Genomic DNA, 22522 nt, shown 5'->3' with positions numbered 1-22522 from the left:
GCTGTCTTTTTTTTTTCCACTGGATGGTTTTAGCTCCCTTGTCAAAGATCAAGTGACCATAGGTGTGTGGGTTCATCTCTGGGTCTTCAATTCTGTTCCATTGGTCTACCTGTCTGTCACTGTACCAGTACCATGCAGTTTTTATCACAATTGCTCTGTAGTACAGCTTAATGTCAGGCATGGTGATTCCACCAGAGGTTCTTTTATTGTTGAGAATAGTTTTTGCTATCCTAGGTTTTTCATTTTTCCAGATGAATTTGCAAATTGCCCTTTCTATCTCAGTGAAGAATTGAGTTGGAATTTTGATGGGGATTGCTTTGAATCTGTAGATTGCTTTTGGCAGGATAGCCATTTTTACTATATTGATCCTGCCGATCCATGAGCATGGGAGATCTTTCCATCTTCTGAGATCTTCAATTTCTGAGCTCAAGAGGCTGGACTCCAGAAATTCAAATAACCCCATTAAAAATGGGGTTCAGAGCTAAACAAAGAATTCTCAACAGAGGAATACCGAATGACTGAGAAGCCCCTGAAAAAATGTTCAACATCCTTAATCATCAGGGAAATGCAAATCAAAACAATCCTGAGATTCCATCTCACACCAGTCAGAATGGCTAAGATCAAAAATTCAGGTGACAGCAGATACTGGTGAGGATGTGGAGAAAGAGGAACACTCCTCCATTGCGGGTAGAATTGCAAGCTTGTACAACCACTCTGGAAGTCAGTCTGGAGGTTCCTCAGAAAATTGGACATAGTACTACTAGAAGATCCAGCAATACCTCTCCTGGGCATATACCCAGAAGAAGTTCCAACTGGTAATAAGAACACGTGCTCCACTATGTTCATAGCAGCCTTATTTATAATAGCCAGAAGCTGGAAAGAACCCAGATGTCCCTCAACAGAAGAATGAATATAAAAAATATGGTACATTTACACAATGGTATACTACTCAGCAATTAAAAACAATGAATTCATGAAATTCTTAGGCAAATGGATGTATCTGGAAGATATCATCCTGAGTGAGGTAACCCAATAAAATAACACACATGATATGCACTCACTGATAAGTGGATATTAGCCCAGAAACATAGATCACCCAAGATAAAATTTGCAAAACACAAGAAAATCAAGAAGAGGGAAGACCAATGGGTGGATACTTCATTCCTCCTTAGAATAGGGAACAAAATACCCATGAAAGGAGTTACAGAGACAAAGTTTGGAGCTAAGACGAAAGGATGGACTATCCAGAGAATACCCCACCCAGAGATCCATTCCATAATCAGCCACCAGACCCAGACACTTGCATATGCCAGCATGATTTTGCTGAAGGGACCGACCCTGTTATGGCTGTCTAGTATGAGGCTATGCCAGTGCCTGGCAAATACAGAAGTGGATGCTCACAGTCATCTATAAGATGGAACACAGGGCCCCCAATGGAGAAGCTAGAGAAAGCACCCAAGGAGCTGAAGGGGTCTGCAACCCTATAGGTGGAACAACAATATGAACTAACCTGTACCCCCAGAGCTCATATCTCTAGCTGTGTATGTAGCAGAGATGGCCTAGTTGGCCATCACTGGGAAGAGAGGCCCCTTGATATTGCAAACTTTATATGCCCCAGTATAGGGGAACGCCAAGGCCAAGAAGTGGGAGTTGGGTGGGTAGGGGAGCAGGGTGGAGGGAGGGTATAGGGAACTTTCGGGGTAGCATTTGAAATGTATATAGAGAAAATATTTAATAAAAAATTAATAGATAAGTAAATTAATTAAAAAAAAAAAAAGAAGAGAAACTGCAGGGCAGGCAAGCTGTAAATTGCGGCCAGCATCTAAAAGGAAGAGATAGAAAGTTGTCTAGGATCTGGCAGCCAGTTTTTGAAACTGCAGACAGGCAGGCATCCTGCGTGTGCACGCGCGCACATGCAGTTCACAGATGAAGAGAATATCAAGATAAAAATCAAAGATTCTGGACTGGGAGCTGGATCAAAAGTATTATCAGGCATTTTTGTTTGAAGGGATTACATTTAAAGTTATTTGGATTGTGTGTAAATGTCATGTTCCGATTTAAAAACAAAACAAACAAACAAAAAACAGACGATAATAGAATGTATCTTTTCCCAAAACAATCAAGAAGTTACAAGGCATACAATCTGCCAAAAGCCAGAAAATCAGTGACTCTGGGTCTGTGAGTGCCTCTAAAAGAAAACAAATGAGGTCCACCATTGACGTAATATCATTAAGGATTTAATACAGACTTGGGAATAAAATAAACGATCTGTTACAAATCACTTCCTTTAGCCTGCACTGTTAATCTCAGGTAGTCCTGAGCAGAATCACAGCACTTTCCAGTCTGTGATTTTATAGATTAACCAAATTTATTAAATTAAAAAATTTTTACATCATTTTTATAGTTACAACTTAGGGACAGACCATTAAAACAAACACATCTAGAAAATCAGAAGTGTATTTTATGCTAAAGTTACTTTCTGTCCAGTTCGAAACACTGTTCCACTTTGATTTTTTCTCTTCTTTGGATTTTGAAAGTTCTCATACCTTAAAAAGAAAGATGATATTTAGTGAATAATACTAATTACAAAACAAATAATGGATTTTTTCTAAATAGCCTTATATTTTAAGAAATGAACAATTCTCTTTGTTTCTGTGAACTAATGAGAGAAGTGCCAACATTTGGCTCCAAGCTGCTTATAGAATAGCAGTGAGCACCTTGCAGCAACGTAAATGTCAAAACCTGGACATTGTTATAGAAACCTACTAGAAACTAGGGAACACAACAAAGGGGCCACCTGCATAATCTGCCACCCAGTGTTTAAGATGGAGATGGCTCAGAGGGGACAGTGGCCACCAGCACAGGTAAAGCACTTTCAGTAAGTACACAAAGTCACATGAGATTGAGGACATTTGTCTCCTACTCTTCCTTATCTTTGCTTTTGATAGTTGTACAATAAATACATGTTGCTTGTATATGTACACTCTTTCTTAAAGAACTGCCAAGTTAAACCAGAATTGAAGGATTTACTGTTAGACAAAACCAGGAACAAATATTTTTTGAATTATGTTGAATCACTCATGTGTAATACTGGCCAGGCCACCACGCAAAGTAGCCCCAGTGTAAAGTACAGAAGACGACTGTAAATCCCAGTATAGTAACCTTGCTACGAAGGAGAGAGGCTATCAGTAAATGTTGACACTAAGTCCTAAGTGCATATTACAATTCCTTTTTTAGGTAATGGGATAATACAGGGTTTCACATATCCCAGGCAGTTCTGTCGCTCATTTACAGCCCCATTTTAACCATATATATTTTTAAATTAGCTTCTAATTTAAAAAACAAAACAAAACAATGTAATCACTTCAGAACTGAAGTGAACAATGTGTTTCTTAAGGTTACTTACAGCTCAGCAAATTCCTTCCCTTCATCTTCACTAATAGACGGTCTTGTGTGGGCAAGTGCAGTCATTAAATGTGCCTGGCTAATAGCAAAAGTGGTTTTGATTGGTCCAGGCTGGTTAAGGGATTCATCCTCCTTAAATACAAAGCAGATTAAGCAGATGTTAACTTAGGAATTCAAGAGATAAAGTGGCAGTCCCTGTGTTATTTCTTGTCAAGTTCTTTCCTGAGAAGCGAACATTCTCTTTCTCACGAGACAGTCACGGAACAAGGACCGTCAGTGGGCAGAGTCCCTGTGCTTCAGCACTTGGCTTGTAAATAAACATTTAAAACGCAAAGAAACACATGTCAAACAAAGAAAAGCAACTTGTCTAAGTTCTAAGAAGAAGGGAAAAGGCCATACTCCACTTTGGCTCCGGTATCTGCCTTTGATGATGCTGATCTCTGCCCTCAGCTGATCTCTCTGCTCCTGGGTGAGGTCTTGGCAGCCTTCTTGGGAAGGTGTCCTGAACACAGGATGTTGTGTAAATAACGGGTCTTTCCCAGGAGCTGCAGGTAAATCCTGAGTCACGGAGCTTGGTGCAGACAGACAGTGTGAGCTCTGCATGATGAGTAAAGACCAAAGACACAGATGGGAGAGAAGAGAGGGAGACAGTCATGTTCACTGGAGATAAGAAATGAAAACTTTGTTTCCTTTTAAAAATTCATTGCTTGAGAATTTCGCACGTGCATATGTGATTTTCATCAAATCCATCCCACTTTCTTGCCCCCCTCCCCTGCCATAGTCCCTCCCACTTTCCCTTCTAAACTCATGAGTGCTTGGTGCCCCTTGGTCTACTTGGTAGGAATATAGCCAGACTCTCAGGGTCATAGCTCAAACAATAACCTGAAGTAAGTTCATATTTTAATTCACTGAAGTTAAACAAGTTTAAAAGACAATATTCTGTAAACTAAGGTTCACTGATAGCTGTGGTGTAAGATCTCCATAGCAAAACAAACTACCGCCCATAACAGAAACATTTATTTTCTCTTAATATTACATTGATGGCAAGGACAGGTTCAGCGTGAACCTTACTCTTCATGTTCTGTATAAATGCATATGTCTCTGTGTGTGTGAATGCATACGCATGCACGCCTGTCCCTGCTGGCATCACAGATACTTGTCACTGTGTCCAGCTATGCGCAGGTCCTGGGAATCGAAGCCCAGTTCATGTGTCGGTCTGTGCCATACACTTTACTGGCAGACCTCCCTGGGCCTTTCCTCTAGTTTGTAGAAAACAGTTATGCTAATGTTCCCAGGTATTTCTGGAGAGAAGTTAAAAAATAGAAAACAATTAAATTTATAAAAAAAAATTAAGGCTTTACTTCTTGGAAAAGTAGATGTTTTTATATTTTTAGAAACACGAATTATTAAAAACAAATATACAAAAGTAACCATGTACATAAAAATGTTATATATTATAAAGAGTAAGTCAGTATTAATTTGAATGGGCATACATGTTAACTAAAGAAAAACCAATGAGGATGCCCTCGCTTAATCTAATGCATTTGTTCCCTTGGTGATAGATGGTGTTCTTTTCAGGGTTTCCAGAAGATTCACAAATTGGCATCATTTTTGTTTTTTATGAATTGTAGATATTATGGCAGCAAGTTTCCTAATATCCAGAAGCACTTCGTGACAATAAAGTTTACATGTATTATTAAATAGATCTCACAGTAAAAAGGGTTTAAAATCACTCACCGGGAGAGAAACTCCCGAGTGACCACAAGAGGGAGCCACACCGGGTCCCTGTGGAACCAATCTTGCTCCTGTTATAAATGTTTAATATAAACTAAAAAATGACTAATTGGCATAATTTAAAAAACAAGACTACTTTTATTGCAGACAAGCCAACCAGGAAGACTATGTGGGGCAGGTTAGGAGATGAACCCCAGTCCACATCACATCAACTACAAGTGCTGAAGGTACCAAGTCAGAAGGGGTCCCATTTCCAAGCTCCGATTCATACGAGCTTCCAAAGTAGAGCCGGTACATATTGAATTTTGATTCGTCTGGAAGGATCTCAGACATCTCGAGAGAAAGCAGGGATTGCTCTAAGCCACATTCTCCATCTCCAGCGGAGTCGTCGGAACCACTGCTGTGGTTAAGAAAGACCATTGAAGACAGACTCAGGTCACTGTCAGAGCTGGAGCCTCCATCCTAAATTACACACGGAGAGGGCCAGTCATAAGACGTAAATACTCCAGAACGACAACTCGCAGCAGACATCACTCCATAAAGCGGCACGGGGAGCTCCTGCTTCTACAGCTCTTAATCCTCTATGGACTGAGGTGCGCAATAAAAACATTTTTATGACACAAGATTTCATGTCGCCCACACCGGCTCTACATTGGCCATGCAGCTTAGGAGGACCTTGGTTTTATTATTCTTAGGATTACAGGTGCACACCAGCATGGCTCATTTACCTGGTGCTGAGGGATGAATCAGAGCTTTGTGCGTGCTGGGCACTGTACCAGCTGAGCTCCAAGCCCAGCCTTACACTATACGAACGTACAAACGTAACTATTACCATAAAGGAGGATTAAGATGAAGAAAACCCATTGACTCTCCCTATGGTGACAAAACTAGAACTTAGAATTGAGGTTTTATTTCTCCATCTCTGCCTTTCACTCATTTTTGTTTTTACTGTGAAATTAGCGTGCACGTGTGTATATGTGTGTACCCTGTAAAGCATTCATATGAATTAGGGATTGAAAAAGAAGAAACTTGTATATTGGCTCCATGAAGCTGCAGCAGCTTATAGCATCACCTACCAAGGCCAGGTTCCGCACATAAAAAGGCCTGGCCACCCCAGATCGAGATCTCTCTCTCTCATCTCTTGTTCCCCATCACCTAGCTCATTCTATCTCTCTTTCTCTCTCATGTCCCCCCTCCAAGTCGGCCTTTCCCTCTTCCCCCTTTTCCCAATAAACCTCTTGCCCTAGATCTGTTGTATGAGCTAACTTTGTGGTGTTCCTTGGCTCCAGCCTACCTTTTGCCACTTTATCCTCATAGAAATCTTCAGGGCTAGCCCACCTTTAATCCCAGCACTCGGGAGGTAGAGGCAGAGGCAGGCAGATTTCTGAGTTCAAGGCCAGCCTGGTCTACAAAGTGAGTTCCAGGACAGCCAGGGCTATATCAGGGCTGTAGCTTAGTTGTACACAGTTTGTCTAGCATGTGTTATGTCCTAGTTCAATTCCTGGTACCATAAAGAACAAAAATAAATAGCTGTGACAATGGCTTGCTAAAATAGCAAAACTTGCCTTGGGGACCGTGGGGATAAGTGCTGTGCGAGCATGAGGCTGAGTTAGTCCCCAGAACCCATATAAAAACCTGGGCACAGGGAGTGGGCTAGGCATCACAGTGCTGGTGCTGAGACAGGCAGGACCTAGATGCTCCCTGGCCAGCAAGCCATGGAGGGTCAGACTAGTGAGAGACTGTCTCAGGAAGGGAGGGGGCTTGAGGAGTGGCCCCCTCCCCCGCCCTGCCCACAGGCTGCTCACTGACAGCCACGTACACTGCACATGTGCATTCCTGGGGCCTCTTGGAACTAGTTAAGAAATTTACGACCTGAAGAAATTTCCAGCTAAAATTGGTGCAGGTAAATATACAGAAAAGCTTCTTAGAAAATATAGGCAAAGTCTATAATGTAAATTATCTACTGCAATAATTAAAAATAAAATGCTATCATTAGAGAAAATGCTGATTCTAGGACTGGGATATAAAAAATTCAAGATAAATAAAGACCTTGTATCAGGGAGTAAGCCTGCTGAGGAACTATGGGTATGAGAGAGCCCCCCCCCCCCCCCCCCGTGTCATCACAGGAGGCTGCCACAGATAATGCAGTTACAAGCACAGAAGAGCTGAAAACCTTAGTCATTCTTCTATTTATATGAATTCTTACTACTTCACTCTAAATAATCTTTCTAATACCAAATAGTTTGTTAATATTAAGGTAATGTTAGGGAAATAGATACCAAAAATAATAATAATGAGAATTCTCTGCAAATCCCACATTCCAATTTTAGGCAAGTTAAAGTTAGTACACAGTCTGGCAGTAAAGTGCTCTTTCCCTCAGCGACCGCCCTAATGGCCTAACATGCAACTCACGGGAAGCCCACTGGGCAGCAGCCGTCCCTGCAAGGCCTCCAGCTGAGCGTTGTACAGCAGAGCTTTCAGATCCGCTCCAGTGAACGAGTCGGTGACCGACGCCACGTGCTGAAGGTCCACGTCATCTGCCAGAGCTAGAGACTTGCTGAGGACAGTTAAAATCTCAAGACGGGACACCTGAAGGAAGAAAACCTAATTTACTAAACACACACGCACAATAACTGTTGTGCAAATTGTGACTTTTTTCACGAACTGACACGTCTAACAAGCTAAGCTTTCCAAGCAGTCTGGACTAGAAGGAAATCATCGTTCTTAGACTGGGATCCCTAAGAGGAGACACAGGTGTACCTTTGCTATTTTGTGGGGGTTTTCTTCCACCTTTTTCCACCCTGTCAACCCCCTAACACTAGATAAGAGGACAAAGAGTAGAGGGGAAGGGGGCGACTTCCTGCTGCTTAGGGATACCAAGGTCCTCGGGGCAAGTTTAATCTTTGCTGTCAGGATATTTAATTTCTTCTTTCTTCTTTGCACACGACTATTTAACAAACTGTAACCAACAACCCAAAAGAACCAAATTCTCGGGGCCCTAACATTTATGTACCCTCTGAAAAGTTCCCAGAATTCCAAACATCACACAACTGCAGAAAGTCTCTGCAGCTGGCAAAGCCACGCCCCTGCTAGAGCACAAGGCAAATCATAGTCAGCTGCTGTAACAGTCTGAAGCACCTGGGGTTAAAATGAAAGCACATTCTTATTTCTCTGTTTCTTAAAGAAACCCAAAAGCCAACATTCAATGTGAATATACCTACTCTGGTTATTTTCTAGATTTGGACATGTGTGCTAACACAGGAGTAACAGTAAGAAACAAGTACACATGGCCTACAGACTTGGGAGTTTTTGGCCATGCTCTTTCATTCATTCATTTATTCCTTTCTACATTTGGGAGCAAGGATTGGCAGAATGAGACAAGAAGAGTTGACCACCTTTCTCCATGTGACCTGGCCACATGTTCATTGGCACACTTGCTTGCTTGTGAACTGGGGGCTTCTAACAAGATAAGGAGTGTGGGATCGCAGAGGACGATTTTTAGGTTTCCTGATTTGCTCATATAGATCAACACAGCCATTCCTGGAACAGGAGTGCATTGAACGTGCCGCACCTGACTCAGGATTATTTATGCTTTGAGCAAACAGTGAACAAAGCCTTTGCTTGCAAAACTGTCTTCTTTTGCTATTTAAGGGTTTCACTGTGTAGCCTTGGCTGTCCTAGAACTCACTCTGTAGACCAGGCTGGCCTCTATTTCACAGAGATCTTCCTACCCTTGCCTCTTGACTGCTGGGGTTAAAGGCATACACCACCACCACCACCACCAATGAGCTTCAAAGCTATCTTAGGATAATTGCTACCACATGACCAAAGTAAAGCTCACAAGCAAAGGGTGTGGCATCTCTGGATGCTCCAGGGTTTTGTCACCTGATCTGGAGGAGGGCAGTATACACATTTATCCAGTCTGCCAGGCCGCAACAGGGCAGGGTCGATCAAGTCAGGGCGACTAGTAGCAGCCAGCACATAAACTCCTGAGGGGAAAAGACTTTTAGCATGATCATGTAGTAACTTCTTTTATAGTGTGTTTTTGTGTGAACAGTGATTTACCCTGTAAGCCTTCTACTCCGTCTAACTGTGTCAGCAACTGGTTGACTACTCGGTCTGTAACCCCTGTGTTGTCATGGCCTCTTCGAGGAGCGATGGACTCAAACTCATCAAAGAAAAGAATGCAGGGCTTTGCAGCCTGTGCTCTGAGAGGGGAAAAATGCTATATTTTATCAGGGCTCCAGAGTTTTCAAACTCTTCATATACAGACACACATACACACAGAGACACACACACTAGAATATAATATATAACATAACAATCTGTGTGTACATAAGCAAATTACATGCAATTATTCTTATTTTCTGGCTATTTCAATTAAAACTGAGTTTTTTGTTCATAATAGTGCTACTTATTTTTATATTATTAATTCTCTAGTAATTCCAAATATACATAAAATGTATTTGATCATATTTGTCTCCTACCTTCCTGTCTAAACCAATTCTTGAGAGTTTAAAATATTTGTTTAGCCGGGCATGGTGACGCACGCCTTTAATCCCAGCACTTGGGAGGCAGAGGCAGGCGGATTTCTGAGTTCAAGGCCAGCCTGGTCTACAGAGTGAGTTCCAGGACAGCCAGGGCTACACAGAGAAACCCTGTCTCGAAAAACCAGAAAAAAAATTTTTTGTTTAAAGATTTATACCTGTGGATAAGTAAGAGACTAAAACTCAAATCTTAGATAATAGGTTCTTATCATGGGTAGCCATTTTTAAAAGATTTATTTGTATTTTTTAATTTATGTGTGTGCAGTGTGTGTGTGTGTATGTGTCCTCAGATGCTGGAAGAGAATGTCAGATCCCTGGGAGCTGGAGTTAAAGGCATTTGTGAGCAACCTTAGGTGGGTGCTGAGGACCAAATCCAGGTTCTCTGGAACAGTAGTAAGCTCTGAGCCCCTGGGCAGCCCTCCTGCCCATGGTGGCCTGAGCCCCTGGGCAGCCCTCCTGCCCATGGTGGCCATTTTGATGTGTACTCCCTGGCTTCCGCTTCTGAGAATGCCTGTCTAACTCTTCAGCCTGTTCAAACGCAAAGCTCAGTAGTTTTGCACTGTTTCACAGGAACACTCTGAAAAACTCCCCATTATTAGATACATAATTTCTGGACTAAACCCCATTAAACTAAATTATAATGTCTCTTTTTTAATTTAGCCTTTTGTCAATATGCAGTCATGGACTTTAATAATAACCTCTCTGAGGCTCTATTTCTCTCTCTCTCTCTCCCTCCCTCACCCCCTCTCTCACCCACTCTGTCTCTTTCTTTTTCTTTTTTTTTTTTTTTTTTGGTTTTTTTTGAGACAGGGTTTCTCTGTATAGCCCTGGCTGTCCTGGAACTCACTCTGTAGACCAGGCTGGCCTCGAACTCAGAAATCCTCCTACCTCTGCCTCCCAAGTGCTAGGATTAAAGGCATGGGCCACCACCACCCGGCTGAGGATCTATTTCTTAAATTGCATAGTAGATACTAATATAAACCTTTACCTTATTATTTTTTTACAAATTATATTCATTTTTTAAAAAGATACTATTTATTATTATAATTAAGTACACTGTGGAGTACTTCTTCAGACACACCAGAAGAGGGTGGTTGTGAGCCACCATGTGGCTGCTGGGATTCGAACTCAGGACCTTCGGAAGAGCAGTCAGTGCTCTTACCTGCTGAGCCATTTTGCCAACCCACAAATTATATTCATATATTTACCATATATAGTAAAATGTTTACAAGAATATTACAAAGTAAATTTTAACTTGAAAAAATTACCATAATTCTGTTACCCTTGAATAATTAGTTCAACTAAGTATTATCTTGTGTATTAATATGTTATCTTACGTACACTCAGTAATACCAGCATTATTGGAACTGGATAGCTGGCATATTGATTTCTAAGAGCTAATTAGGAGCAGGGAAAACAAGAGCTTAAAACTTAAAACCATAGGCGTGTATGAGAAATAATTATTTGCTTCATGTAAGAATCTAACTTGAAAGCAAAGTGTGATGATGTATACGTGTAGTCCCAGCAGTTGGGAGGCTGCAGCAGGAGACCCAGGAGTTCAAGGCTCACCTAGCCCATAGTGAGGGAGCTCGTCTCTAAAGAAAGAGAGAAGATCTACTCTGACCTTTCTTTGAACAACTACTTAGGATTCTACTTTCAGGAATATTACTATTGTAAATATAAAATGATCTCCAACATTAAACATTGAAAAGAATCTATTCTTGGTAGTATTTACTGAAATAAAATCCTTGTCCTTTGATTTGTTAATAATTCACATAAACCATATATTTTTTTGTTTTTTTGTTTTTGTTTTTTTGAGACAGAGTTTCTCTGTGTAGCCCTGGCTATTCTGGAACTCACTCTGTAGACCAGGCTGGTCTCGAACTCAGAAATCCGCCTGCCTCTGCCTCCCAAGTGCTGGGATTAAAGGCATGAGCCACCATGCCCGGCAAACCATAGGTTTTAAATACTGTTTTTCAAAAAATAAGGCCAAAGCCACGATTGATAAGTGATAACAGTCAGTTACTTCCAACACTCATGAAAGCCACCTGATGAAAACATCTCGAACAGCTTGCTCACTTGCGCCAATATATTTGCTGAGTAACTCTGGTCCCTAGAGGGCAAAATAAAACCAGAGGAGAGATGAGGTTAATTTTAAACAAACAGAGCCTTGGGTTTTGATTAAGCATAATAAAACAGAGAACTTTTAAGATAGGACTGAGTGGATGTCTCTTACTTGTATCTTACAAGCGAACTGCACTAAGGTGTCACAACTGTTCCCTGTCCTTCGCTTCCTTTGCCTGTAACATTGTCACAGATGTTTTCGTGGCCCGTGGCTTTATTTCCTTTCCATCTTTGTTAAAGTGTCCCTCTCTGAAGAGCTTCGCCTGACAGCGCTGTGACCACCCCAGCCACCCCATGCCCCCCTTACTGGTTTTCTCTGTCATGCCTTTATGCCAGGTGTCAGTTTCCTGGCTCCTTCCACTATTAGCAGTTGCGTTTGCTGTCTACCTAAGAACACATTAGACCTTGCGCACAGCAGTGAGGGAGAAGGGCAGCCAGCAGGGGACCATAAAACTGGCCTTTACTCCTGTGCATCTCTTCTCCCTTAAATACACTTTGCTTTTTCTCTTAATATTTACATAAACTCTATTCACAGTGATGGTGATTTGCCTTAAATAAGAACGTAAAGTAAAAGCCATTCAGAAAGAGAGGTGGATCAGCGCCCATTCCTAGCAGCTATAAACCAATAAATGCATTATTCTTCCCTCCCAGCTTTCCAAATAGGAAATAATCCACAACTGAGAAACATGACTGGAACTGGCAAGGACTAGGGTGGGGTGGGGGGTTAGTGGGTCCTGAGGAAGTTAAGCAGGAATTACCGTAAGACCCAGCGATTCTACTCATTACAGAAAAAGAAATGAGAACATATGTCTACAGAAAACTTGTACATGGATATTTATAACAACATTATCCTGGCAACTTGAATTTTGTCTGTGGAACCAACTCCCACAGGCTGTCCCATGGCATGCTTGTTGTGGCACATGAGTGCCCACACGCAGAATAAACAATTTAATGTTAAAATATATGCATTAAAGCCTAATGGTGAAACAACCCAAATGTTACCAGTGACAAAGAATGTCTAAGCAAAACGTGGTACAGGTAAGCAATGGAATGCCAGTCTGCCAGGAAAGGGAGGAAGGAATTAACACACACGACAACGTGAAGCATACTGAGTGGAAGAAGCCAGACACAGAGGGACACATGTTACCTGATTCCTAGCATACAAAACCCATAGACACAGGAATAAGATCAATGGCTGCTAAGGGATGAGAAGACACGAGAATAGAATACAAGATCTCTGAGAAGAGGCGGGAGAAGGCCCAGAGCTCTGTGAGTGCACTACAGTGCCAACGAACTTTACATTTTTCTTTCCAGTGTTACCTAAGTTTGCCTCAATTACACAGACAAGGGAGAAAGGCACATGTACACATACCTTAATACTAATAAAATTCATTCCACTCTCTCTTGCAACTACCCCAGCAAGTAAAGTTTTTCCTGTCCCTGGAGGACCATAAAGCAGTATTCCTGTCCTCTGTCGTATGGGTAAGTTTGCAAATAATTCTGGGTACTGAAAAATAGTAAAAGTATGGTAAAGAGCAAAAATCTAAAAAAACAAAACAAAACAAAACAACCTAGCCACCCCCTCCCCCTCCCCCCCCAAAAAAACTTGCATGAACACAGTGTACAGAAAGTATTTGGATGGTAATAACCGCCACCGCCCTTTATTAACAAGACACAGTAGCACAAAAGGAAAGTCCTACTGGAAATAATTAATGGAGGCCATGGAATGCATGTGCACAAAGACAGCGTCTGTCAGGGCATCAGAACGTCTTCTGCCTTACTGATTTTCTAGTTTGTTTTGTTGGTAATAAAACCAGGCAAGGTGCGACCACAGAGCCATTGATAAACTAGTCTTCCTTTTTAAAGTGTGATAAAAAGACTGTTAGGACAACAGAGGCCGAATGCCCAGTCTTCCAACAAGCACAGTAACACTTGCATGGTTAAACTGTGGTCACTGATAGATTCAAGTACTGCGTTGAAGCGATCAGAGAAAGCACAAGCCATGGTTACAGACAGTCACGCCTCTCCCTGCTAAACAACTCACTAATCCAGCTTTTTAAATTACCAATCAGCTGCCCAGAGCACAAAATCCCATCTGACATTAACTAAATATCAGCTACAATCAGCAGTACCCTTGCCTTTTCTCTTGAGCAAGCCTTTGTGGTCCATCTAGTGACAAAATTCCAACCTTGCTTCTACCTTCATACTAACTGGGGAGGCCTCACGGTCCCCAGTTAAGTTCATGGTCTCCATATATTTGGGTATGAATGCTGGTATCCAAACTCAGCATTTGAGGTCATGATATTGCTGGCTAGGAATTCTATGCCAATTTCTCCTCCCAACAGTATAAATCTATGGTTCTGTGCTAGACTCAACACATCGCAGGCCCTGACAACAAGAGTTGCCATCCATCACAAGCAACCCAAAGTCCTTCATCATTCCTTTACTTTGCATGACTCCTGGATCTCACACAACTGCTCTTATTTCTCAGTCTTCCTGATTCAACACACTCTGCCCTAGACTCTACCTGCAGCCTCTATCTTTCCCTCGATCTAGTTCATGCTACCTGTCAACTCTGCCTTTTTAGGACTAGTTCCCAGAGTCCAAAAGTCTGCATAGTCCACTGTCCTGTGAACCCAGGGGGCTCTCTGTCTTACACTGTTCCTATCTGCTTCTGTTGAAATTTCAGCAAATCTGAGCAACTTAAGCAAAAGAAAGATATTCATGCCAAAATGGCAACATTCATGCCAACATTTACAGGCCGAGAAAATATCAAAATTCTGTTTTGTTTGGTAATTTGATAGATACTTGTCAATCAAATGGAAATTGGATGAGCTAACAAATAAAGCCCTAGCCAATGGCTGAGGATTTCTTCTGGCCATTAGTGCTCTGTTCATGTGTGTCATGTGTTTTATCTTACCTTGGCTGGTAACTGGATAGTATCCATGAGGATCTGCCGAACTTCATGTAATCCACCAATCTTGTCCCAGCCCAGGTCTCTAGGTTTATGCAAGTTGACATTTCGCAGAGAAGCAGGAAGGAATCCACGGAGAGCCTTTTGGAAGTCTGATGTTGTTAAAGTCAAGTCTGTTTAAAAAAAAAAACAAAAGTGCCTTTTTTCCCCAAAATTTTAGATAAGATCTCACTAGGAAGCCCTAGCTAGCCTCAAACTCAAAGAGATCAGCCTGCCTCTGCCTCCTGAGTGATGGAATTAAAGGAACGCACCCCAAGACCAATTCATTTTTAAAATATGGTGTCATTGACTGGAAATGCTAGATTTCTACACGAATATCATATGAAGCTGAATGTATATAATTCTTGCTCTGCTCTGACTCTATTCCCACAACAGAAAGAAGTCCAGGGTTTGTACACATACCTTCCCTAGAGGAGCTATGCTGGCGAGAGAGAGAAGAGTGTATGGCTCGGTCCACAAGAACTGTAAAGTCACGAGCCACAAACGCTTCTGTGTCTTTAGCTATGCACTGCAGGTCCAAGTCAGGGAAATTGCTTATATCACAGCCCAGTTTATTCTTCACAACACTGTGCAGAATTTCACATCTCTGTTCCTTAAGAAAAAACACAAAATTCAGATTATTAATTTCTTGAGGGTACATTCACGAGTTATATGTCACTTAGCAATGGGAATATAATCAGAAAAGCCTCACCAGGCAATTTCATCACATGTGAACATCCCAGAATTCATTTATACAAACTGGGACTGTATAGACTTCTAGGCACCCATACTACATGGTGCACTCTGGCAGGCCATTCTGTCCACTCCCAGCATAAGCAGCACTTAGTTGCCCCCACCCCAGCACCTGAGGATGTCCGCCCAGGCGCTGTGCAATGAAGAGCGCCCGTGTTGTTCAAGCCAGAGCTAACAGTAACTTAGATATTACTGTTGGGTCCAGTCTTTTCCTTCAAAATCACAAATAAACTCTTTGCTTCTTCCTATCAGAGGGTTATATTTTTGTGTCTTGTCTAAAATTATACCTCAAACATTCCTCAGTAAATTTTCAAAAGGCCACACTGATATAAGATTGCCATTTCTTTCTCCAAAAAGGAGTATTTTAAGTAACACTGATTATTATTAGGCTTTTTTTTGGTTTTGTTCCTATAACATTTCTAAAAACATAATCAATAACCAAAGTGTAGAACAGTTTTATGTCAACTTTATACAAGCTAGGGCCATCAGAGAGGAAGGAGCCTTAGTCAAGAGAATGCCTCCATATAGATCACGCTGTAGCAAGCCTGTAGAGCATTTTCTTAATTAGCGATTGATGTGGGAGGACCCAGCCCATTGTGGTCTGTGCCATCCCTGGTCTAGAGTGGTCCTGGTTGTATAAGAAAGCAGGCTGAGCAGCCGTGAGCAAGCCACGAGAACAAGCCAGTAAGCAGCAGCCCTCCACAGCCTCTGCAGCTCCTGCTGCAGGTCCTGGCATGGCTGAGTTTCTGCCCTCACTGCTTTAGAGGGTGACGTGTATGGAACGGAATGAGGCTAACCCTTTCCTCCTCAAGTTGCTCTAGGTCATGGCGCTTCATCATAGCAGGAGCGACCTTAATAAGATAACTTGGTGCTGAGTACTGAACCCAGGGCCCTTCCACATACTAGGCAAGCTCTTTATCACCAAGCCTCTGTGACTCAGAATAACAGGCAATACTTCTGCTTTTTCAATAACAATTAAAGGGCAAAGAGTCTGAATAGTTAAGGTAGAAGTAGGCAAGGATCTTAAAGAAAAGTCTTAGGTGTCTCCACTGTGCTTACCGGCCTGAGAATACTTCCTCCTGCTCCTGGTCACTAAGTGCTCGGTGCGCATAAGGTCCTGAAGTGAGCAGGGATGCTTCACCAAATTGTTAAAAGATGTCTAATTTTCATTTCATCTTCAATTAGAAAAAAATACTAATTCTAAGAAAGCCACTTCCTTAGCAAGTACATAATGTTTTTGATGATTATAAATTCAAATCTGTGCTCTTATGTTTTTGATGATTATAAATTCAAATCTGTGCTCTTAAATTGTATATGTTGCTCTTAAATATCTGCACAAACTCCTAGAAGCAGTAACTATTAAAAAAAAGCAGTTTCTAAGAAAAAGATTATAATGTGCTAAGTATGAATTACCGGATTGGGAGGCTGAAGGTGCTGGACACATTGAAACGTGTGGATTCCTTGAGCAGACACAAGGGAAGGGTGCAGAGACTGCTGGAGCTGGCTCGTGGCGATGAGTGCCACCAAGCTTCCCGTGGAAACAAACTCTTTGATCATATCGTTCAAAGCTAGAATGAAGTAAAATAGCATAACACTCAGGAAAAAAATGAACATTTAAACTTGCATATTAATTAAAATGCTAATAACCTAATATTGAGCTATAAGATGGAACAGCTCCCTCATGCTTAAAGCCTAGACACTGATGCTGAATCGAGCACAAGTGTAGGAGGTCCTGTAAACTTTGAACATGTCTACTGAGGCTTAGTACTCCTGGATCTTATAAAGTAAATGAATCAGAAGTAGAAAGGCGTTCTAGAAGTGAACATTCTGGAAGGATGGTAAATGTCCAAGCTGTCATGGTTATTAGCAGAACAGGCCGTGTTTCTAACATTTCCTGAATAATTTCTTTCTATCCAAGGCTTAGCAAAGTTTGTCTGAGGAGATCAGAACTGAAATAAACATCAGTAATATATCTCTGAGCCCTGATCCAGAGAGCCACACCTTCCCTTGAGATCAACACTAGTTAATCTAATGGAAGCTACTCTGGCTATTGTTTGTGCTGACATCAGCTCTCTAGAACAACGAGGCAACACGGTCAGTCCTTGCAGCCCTCCCTCCCCACAGGTCTGTCTTCACTGTAAGCCACAACCAGTGGCATAGTCATACTACGGCGTAGTCAATCTCACCTCAGCGCCTTTCCCTATGAACTGTACTTCTTTTGCTGCTTGTTGATTTCACTCTTCCACTAAAACTCGGTTCAGTCAACAGCATCTCTGGATGCCTTCCTGGCATCCCTGGTAGCCCACCACACAAGGGTTAGTGCTCACACACCATACTGCATATTCCTCTAGGACAGTGCATCTTGCCCACTTCTAGTTGGCTAACCTGGCCCAAATACTCATCTCTGTCACTTTCAATTTACTGACTTAGAACACCAGGGGATAACCGCCTGAATTCTCAAGGCACACCCTCTCCCAGAAACAGCATCCTGCACAGCAACCACCATTTTTACTGCTGTTCTGCACTGAGATTGCTTCCTTTCCTTCCTGGACTTTGAGATGACTGACTACCAAGACATATACCGACAGAAGTGAGAGGAAGTCTGTAACGGAACAGCTTCCAGAAATGAAGTAGAACGAGAAGGCCAGTCACCAAGTCAGGGGATGTCCCTGCTTTTGCTCTGCCATTTCCTACTACAGAGCTGAAGAAGCCTACCAGACACTCAAAGGAAAACACAATAAGCATATACCTCATTCCCTTAAAATGGAGGGCTTAGGGCCTTCGAGACGGCTCAGCAGGTAAAGCCATGTGCCACCAAGCCTGACAATCTTAGGTCAATCTACAGGACCCACACAGTGGAAGGACAGAAGAGACTCCTGGGAACTGTCCTTTGACCTCCATATGTACACACAGGCGTTAGGGGTGCCACCCCCCAACAAATGGACAAGTAATAAATAAAACTAATTAACAATGTAAAAAATAGATTTACCATTAAAATGAAAAATGTTGCCTCCCCCCCAGCAGGGGACCATTACCATGTGCAAGCCGCTGGCTCTGCACCGCTTCAGGGCTGTGCTCCTGCTCGGGGACACTTGGCAGTCCGGCAATGAGGTCCAGGTCATCCAGCAGAATGACAGATGGCTGCCTCCAGGCGGCCTCTGAGAAAGCCACCTCTAGCGCTTTTTGTATGCTTTCAAGCCTTTTTCCTAGACTCAGAAGATGCGGGTTCAGTGTTATTTCAAGGGTGGGAAGTTTAGGCTCCTCTTGAAGGCACTAGAAGAACTCAATAGTAGTTCATTTGTAGAAATTAAACCCATGCTCTATTAATATATCAATCAAAAAAACTTGTCAATCATTGACACACTCAACTCCTAAGTGTCCAAGGACTCACAATGCCGAACTGTATCACAGAGAGGACTATGTTACTCTGACTCTTGTCTTAGGCACTCGGCCACACTCCAGAGTTTCAGACAGCTCACAGCTGTGAACTACACAGGTTGGCAAACATAAACTCGAGTAAGGCTCGAGACCTGATCAAACTGTAGCCATCCCCTGGAGACCCGGAAGCTCCTACATTTCTATGACACATTTGGATCCAAGATTGTCCCAGGTGTGGTACAAAGTTTAATTTCTAAAAGACAGAAAGTTTACAGATCTGTAATCTAATGCAAAAGTTCCCTGATGCTCAGCTCTAAGCTAAATTCTTCCCCATAGAAGATTCAAACCTCCTTTATAGCAAATGAAACAATGAGTTTTCAAAAGCTATCTTTACCTTGCTTTAAAATATAGTTTTATTTATTCTTTGAGAATTTCATACATCTATACAATGTTATTTCTTCCTTTCTTATTATGCACTAGAACACATAAGCTACAAAGACTAGCTGGGAGCCGGGTGGTAGTGGAATCCCAGAAGCAAGTTACTTGTTCAAAGTAAAATTGTTCCAACCTCCTGTTTTAACTAAATAGATAATAACACAAATGCTAGATTTTAAAAAACACACAAGTGGGCCAGGCAGAGGTGACATATGTCTTTAATCCCAGGACCTGGGAGGTGGAGGCAGGTGGATTTCTATAAGTTGGAGGCCAGTCTGGTCTACAGAGTTCCAGGACAGCCAGGGCTACACAGAGAAACCCTGTTTTGGAAAATCAACACCTACCCCCCAAAAAAACCTCACAAAGTTAAAGATCAACTGTAATTCTTCTCGTCATCACCCAAAGCCATCCGCTTACCCAGCCCGTGAGTTCTCCCAGTTCCCTACAGTAGTTCAAAGATGGAGTTCACAGTCAAATGCAGCACTCTAAACACTTGGAGCAAGTGTGGTATTTCTACAGAGCTTTCACTTTAAAAAAGAAAATGGCTTCCATCAAACTTTCAAATAGTTTTAGGGACTATCACAAACATCAGAAAGACAAAGCCTTAAAGTTTCTAAGGATTTTCTTGTTTGTTTGTTTGGTTGTTTTTGTTTGTTTTTTTGGTTTTTTCAAGAAGTGGTTTCTCTGTATAGCCCTGGCTGTCCTGGAACTCACTTTGTAGACCAGGCTGGCCTCGAACTCAGAAATCTGCCTGCCTCTGCCTCCCGAGTGCTGGGATTAAAGGCATGCGCCACCACGCCCGGCTTTCTTGTTTGGTTTTCTGAGACAGGGTCTCCCTACGCAGCCCTTGCCCTTTACATCAAGCTCAACTCAGACTCCGAGATTCACCTGCCCCTGCTCTGCAAGTGCTGGGATTAAAGACTTGTGCCACGCGCCCAGCTTCCCAACTTCTAAGGATTTTTCAATGACTAAAAGACAAAAATAAAAGTTTAAAAGCTACATAACTGTATCTGATAATGGCACTGATGATACATTCCTGTCTACGAAAGGGGATTCGTGAGCACTCACTCCTACCTCGTAAAGCCTTGCAGTCGACTGTCTCCACACGGGCATCCAGAGTGTCCTGTGCTTCCTTGCAGATGGCTTTCGCGAATGTTGACTTCCCGCTTCCCTGGAAGACAATCGCTTCCTCAGAACACCCAACACTCCTTCGTTACGGAGGTGGCTTCTGCCACTGCAGCAGCCTCCAAGATTCAGCCTCCCCGACTGACAAGTAGACATCAGCCCTGCTGCAGTGTGTGACTCTGTGCTACTAAAGAAGGCTCTGGCTGTGTTAGGCATCTTGTGCTCAATATAGTGCACAGAGGGAAATAAACTCAGTTCTACACCTGCTAGTTAACACTGACAGCATTTAAATAAAAACCTTTTAAAATAATACTTTACTGGTACAAGACATGATTAATACATAAATAAAATAATTTTTGAAATAAGTAAGAAATTATTATGTAATTTCAATTATTTTAATGAGAAAAAATACTAATATCCCTATTAATTTGTACTAAATAGTTTAATTATTCCTTCCTTAATGATTACTGTAGCAACCAGCTAATGTGCAATACAACCTTCAGGCACTTTTTTTCCTGTGACAGAGATGATTATATGGTATATTCTACCAGATTAGGTCTTATGTTGGCAGTCTGGCCTTGAATTCAAGATCCCCTTGCCTCAGCCTTTGGAGTGGCTGGGATTACAGGCACACAGCACTGTCCCTGAGAAACAATTCAGCTGCCAGATTGTCTACTTTGATATAAGAACAAAGGACCGGCTTACAGTCAATGAGGTTTGTTTTTTTTTTTTTTTTTTTTTTTGAAATACAAGCTTTGGGTTTTTTTTTCCTCATTCTAAAATAATTTGCAAAGATTAAAAACAAGTATACTTAGTAAAAAAAGGTGGGAGACCTCAGGTGAAAACTCTACCCTCTATTAAGTGTTTTCATCTTTCTAAGTATTCTATTATAAATGTATAAAAGCAGAACTAAAATATTAATGAAGTTTTATAATTTCATGTTTTTACTTAAGCTGCTTAACAAGTTACTTCTCTATGCTTTATATTCATGTCCCTTCCAATTTTAGACATCACCAAGTCAAAGTGAACCTCCAAGCAAATGCATGTTTAGTGAGCATCAGAATGCTTTTAGGAAGAAGCAGCATCATGACATCAGAAGGAAGCACGCTTCACCGTTTGCTCCCATCTCTCCAGTGTCTGCCGCCATGGCCACACCGGGGAGGTTTTATAGTTCTTTACCATCAGTGCCACTTGCTGTCACTTCTCTGGAGTCAATAGCATTACATCAGCTCAAGGGCACTGTCCTGACTACTAGCAAAACCCAGCAAAATTTGACATGAGAAACCTACAATTTGGAGGCACTCAACAAATGCACACTATCATCATGATCTTTTATACAATTAGGTATTATATAGAATTATTATAGAGAGATATTACACAGAATTAGGTAATATATAGATATTATATAGAATTACCATATTTAAATGTAATAGACTTCAAAGACTAAAACCATTAGTGGTGCTGGACTATAGACCGGACATATCATTATCATCTGTCCTGTCAGATGGCCTTTTCCTCCAACTCAGAGTAAGTCACATTTGTGAGGCACTTTTTTTTGCATGTTTACTCTCCCTTAAGTGAGGCTATTCCCACAAACACAGATGAGAAACAAAACTTAAACACTAATAAGCACATTACAAAGTTGACAGGTAAACCCAGGACCTCTGTTCTTCCACTGGCTATGGTGCTTGCTCTAGGAGGGACTTCAGAAGTCTGCTTTTGTAGACAGTGGGACAAGGCTTCTTAAGAATAAATATTTGACCATGATGACGTGGTCATTAAAGAATGACAAAGAATAGTTCCCATATTTATGTAAAATAGGAAAAAGAAACTAGACTAGCAACATGAAGAGTTATTTAAATGGAATGAAGAGAAATGAAGAAATGTTAATGTCTATAATTGTGAAAGCACTATGACTCACCAAGACCACAGTGTTCTGCTTGTGTTTAAAGATTATGTGTAAGACTTTTTTTTAATGTGAGTGTGTGTGTGTGGGGGGGGCAGATGCCGGTGGAGGTTGGAAGAGAGCACCATATCACCTGGAGCTGGACTTACAGGAGGTTGTGAA

The 22522-nt window shown here is 41.7% G+C and overlaps 1 protein-coding gene across 6 annotated transcripts in view; it reads right to left on the bottom strand.

Annotated features, from left to right (window-relative positions):
• Positions 1 to 2086: 2086 nt before the first annotated feature.
• Positions 2087 to 22522, bottom strand: part of Pex1 (peroxisomal biogenesis factor 1) — a 41165-nt gene continuing 20729 nt past the window's right edge. For 4 of the 6 annotated variants that reach the window (NM_001293806.1, NM_027777.2, XM_006503607.2 and 1 more), the window contains 14 exons: positions 20404 to 20500; positions 18552 to 18722; positions 16930 to 17084; positions 15187 to 15376; positions 14731 to 14897; positions 13183 to 13317; positions 11735 to 11799; positions 9205 to 9347; positions 9025 to 9128; positions 7552 to 7728; positions 5371 to 5601; positions 3805 to 4002; positions 3407 to 3537; positions 2087 to 2546 (listed from right to left, as the gene is read on the bottom strand). In NM_001293806.1, the coding sequence (NP_001280735.1) occupies positions 2462 to 2546; positions 3407 to 3537; positions 3805 to 4002; positions 5371 to 5601; positions 7552 to 7728; positions 9025 to 9128; positions 9205 to 9347; positions 11735 to 11799; positions 13183 to 13317; positions 14731 to 14897; positions 15187 to 15376; positions 16930 to 17084; positions 18552 to 18722; positions 20404 to 20500 (2049 nt within the window). In that variant the 3' untranslated portion in view covers positions 2087 to 2461. Of the gene's footprint in view, positions 2547 to 3406; positions 3538 to 3804; positions 4003 to 5370; positions 5602 to 7551; positions 7729 to 8980; positions 9129 to 9204; positions 9348 to 11734; positions 11800 to 13182; positions 13318 to 14730; positions 14898 to 15186; positions 15377 to 16929; positions 17085 to 18551; positions 18723 to 20403; positions 20501 to 22522 lie in introns of all 6 variants that reach the window. The other 2 variants (XR_001784746.2, XM_017321100.2) reach the window with 2 other exon arrangements.

Source organism: Mus musculus, chromosome 5 (assembly GCF_000001635.26).
Source record: "Mus musculus strain C57BL/6J chromosome 5, GRCm38.p6 C57BL/6J".
Taxonomy (NCBI): Eukaryota; Metazoa; Chordata; class Mammalia; order Rodentia; family Muridae; genus Mus; species Mus musculus.
This window is presented reverse-complemented; position numbering and strand designations above follow the sequence as displayed.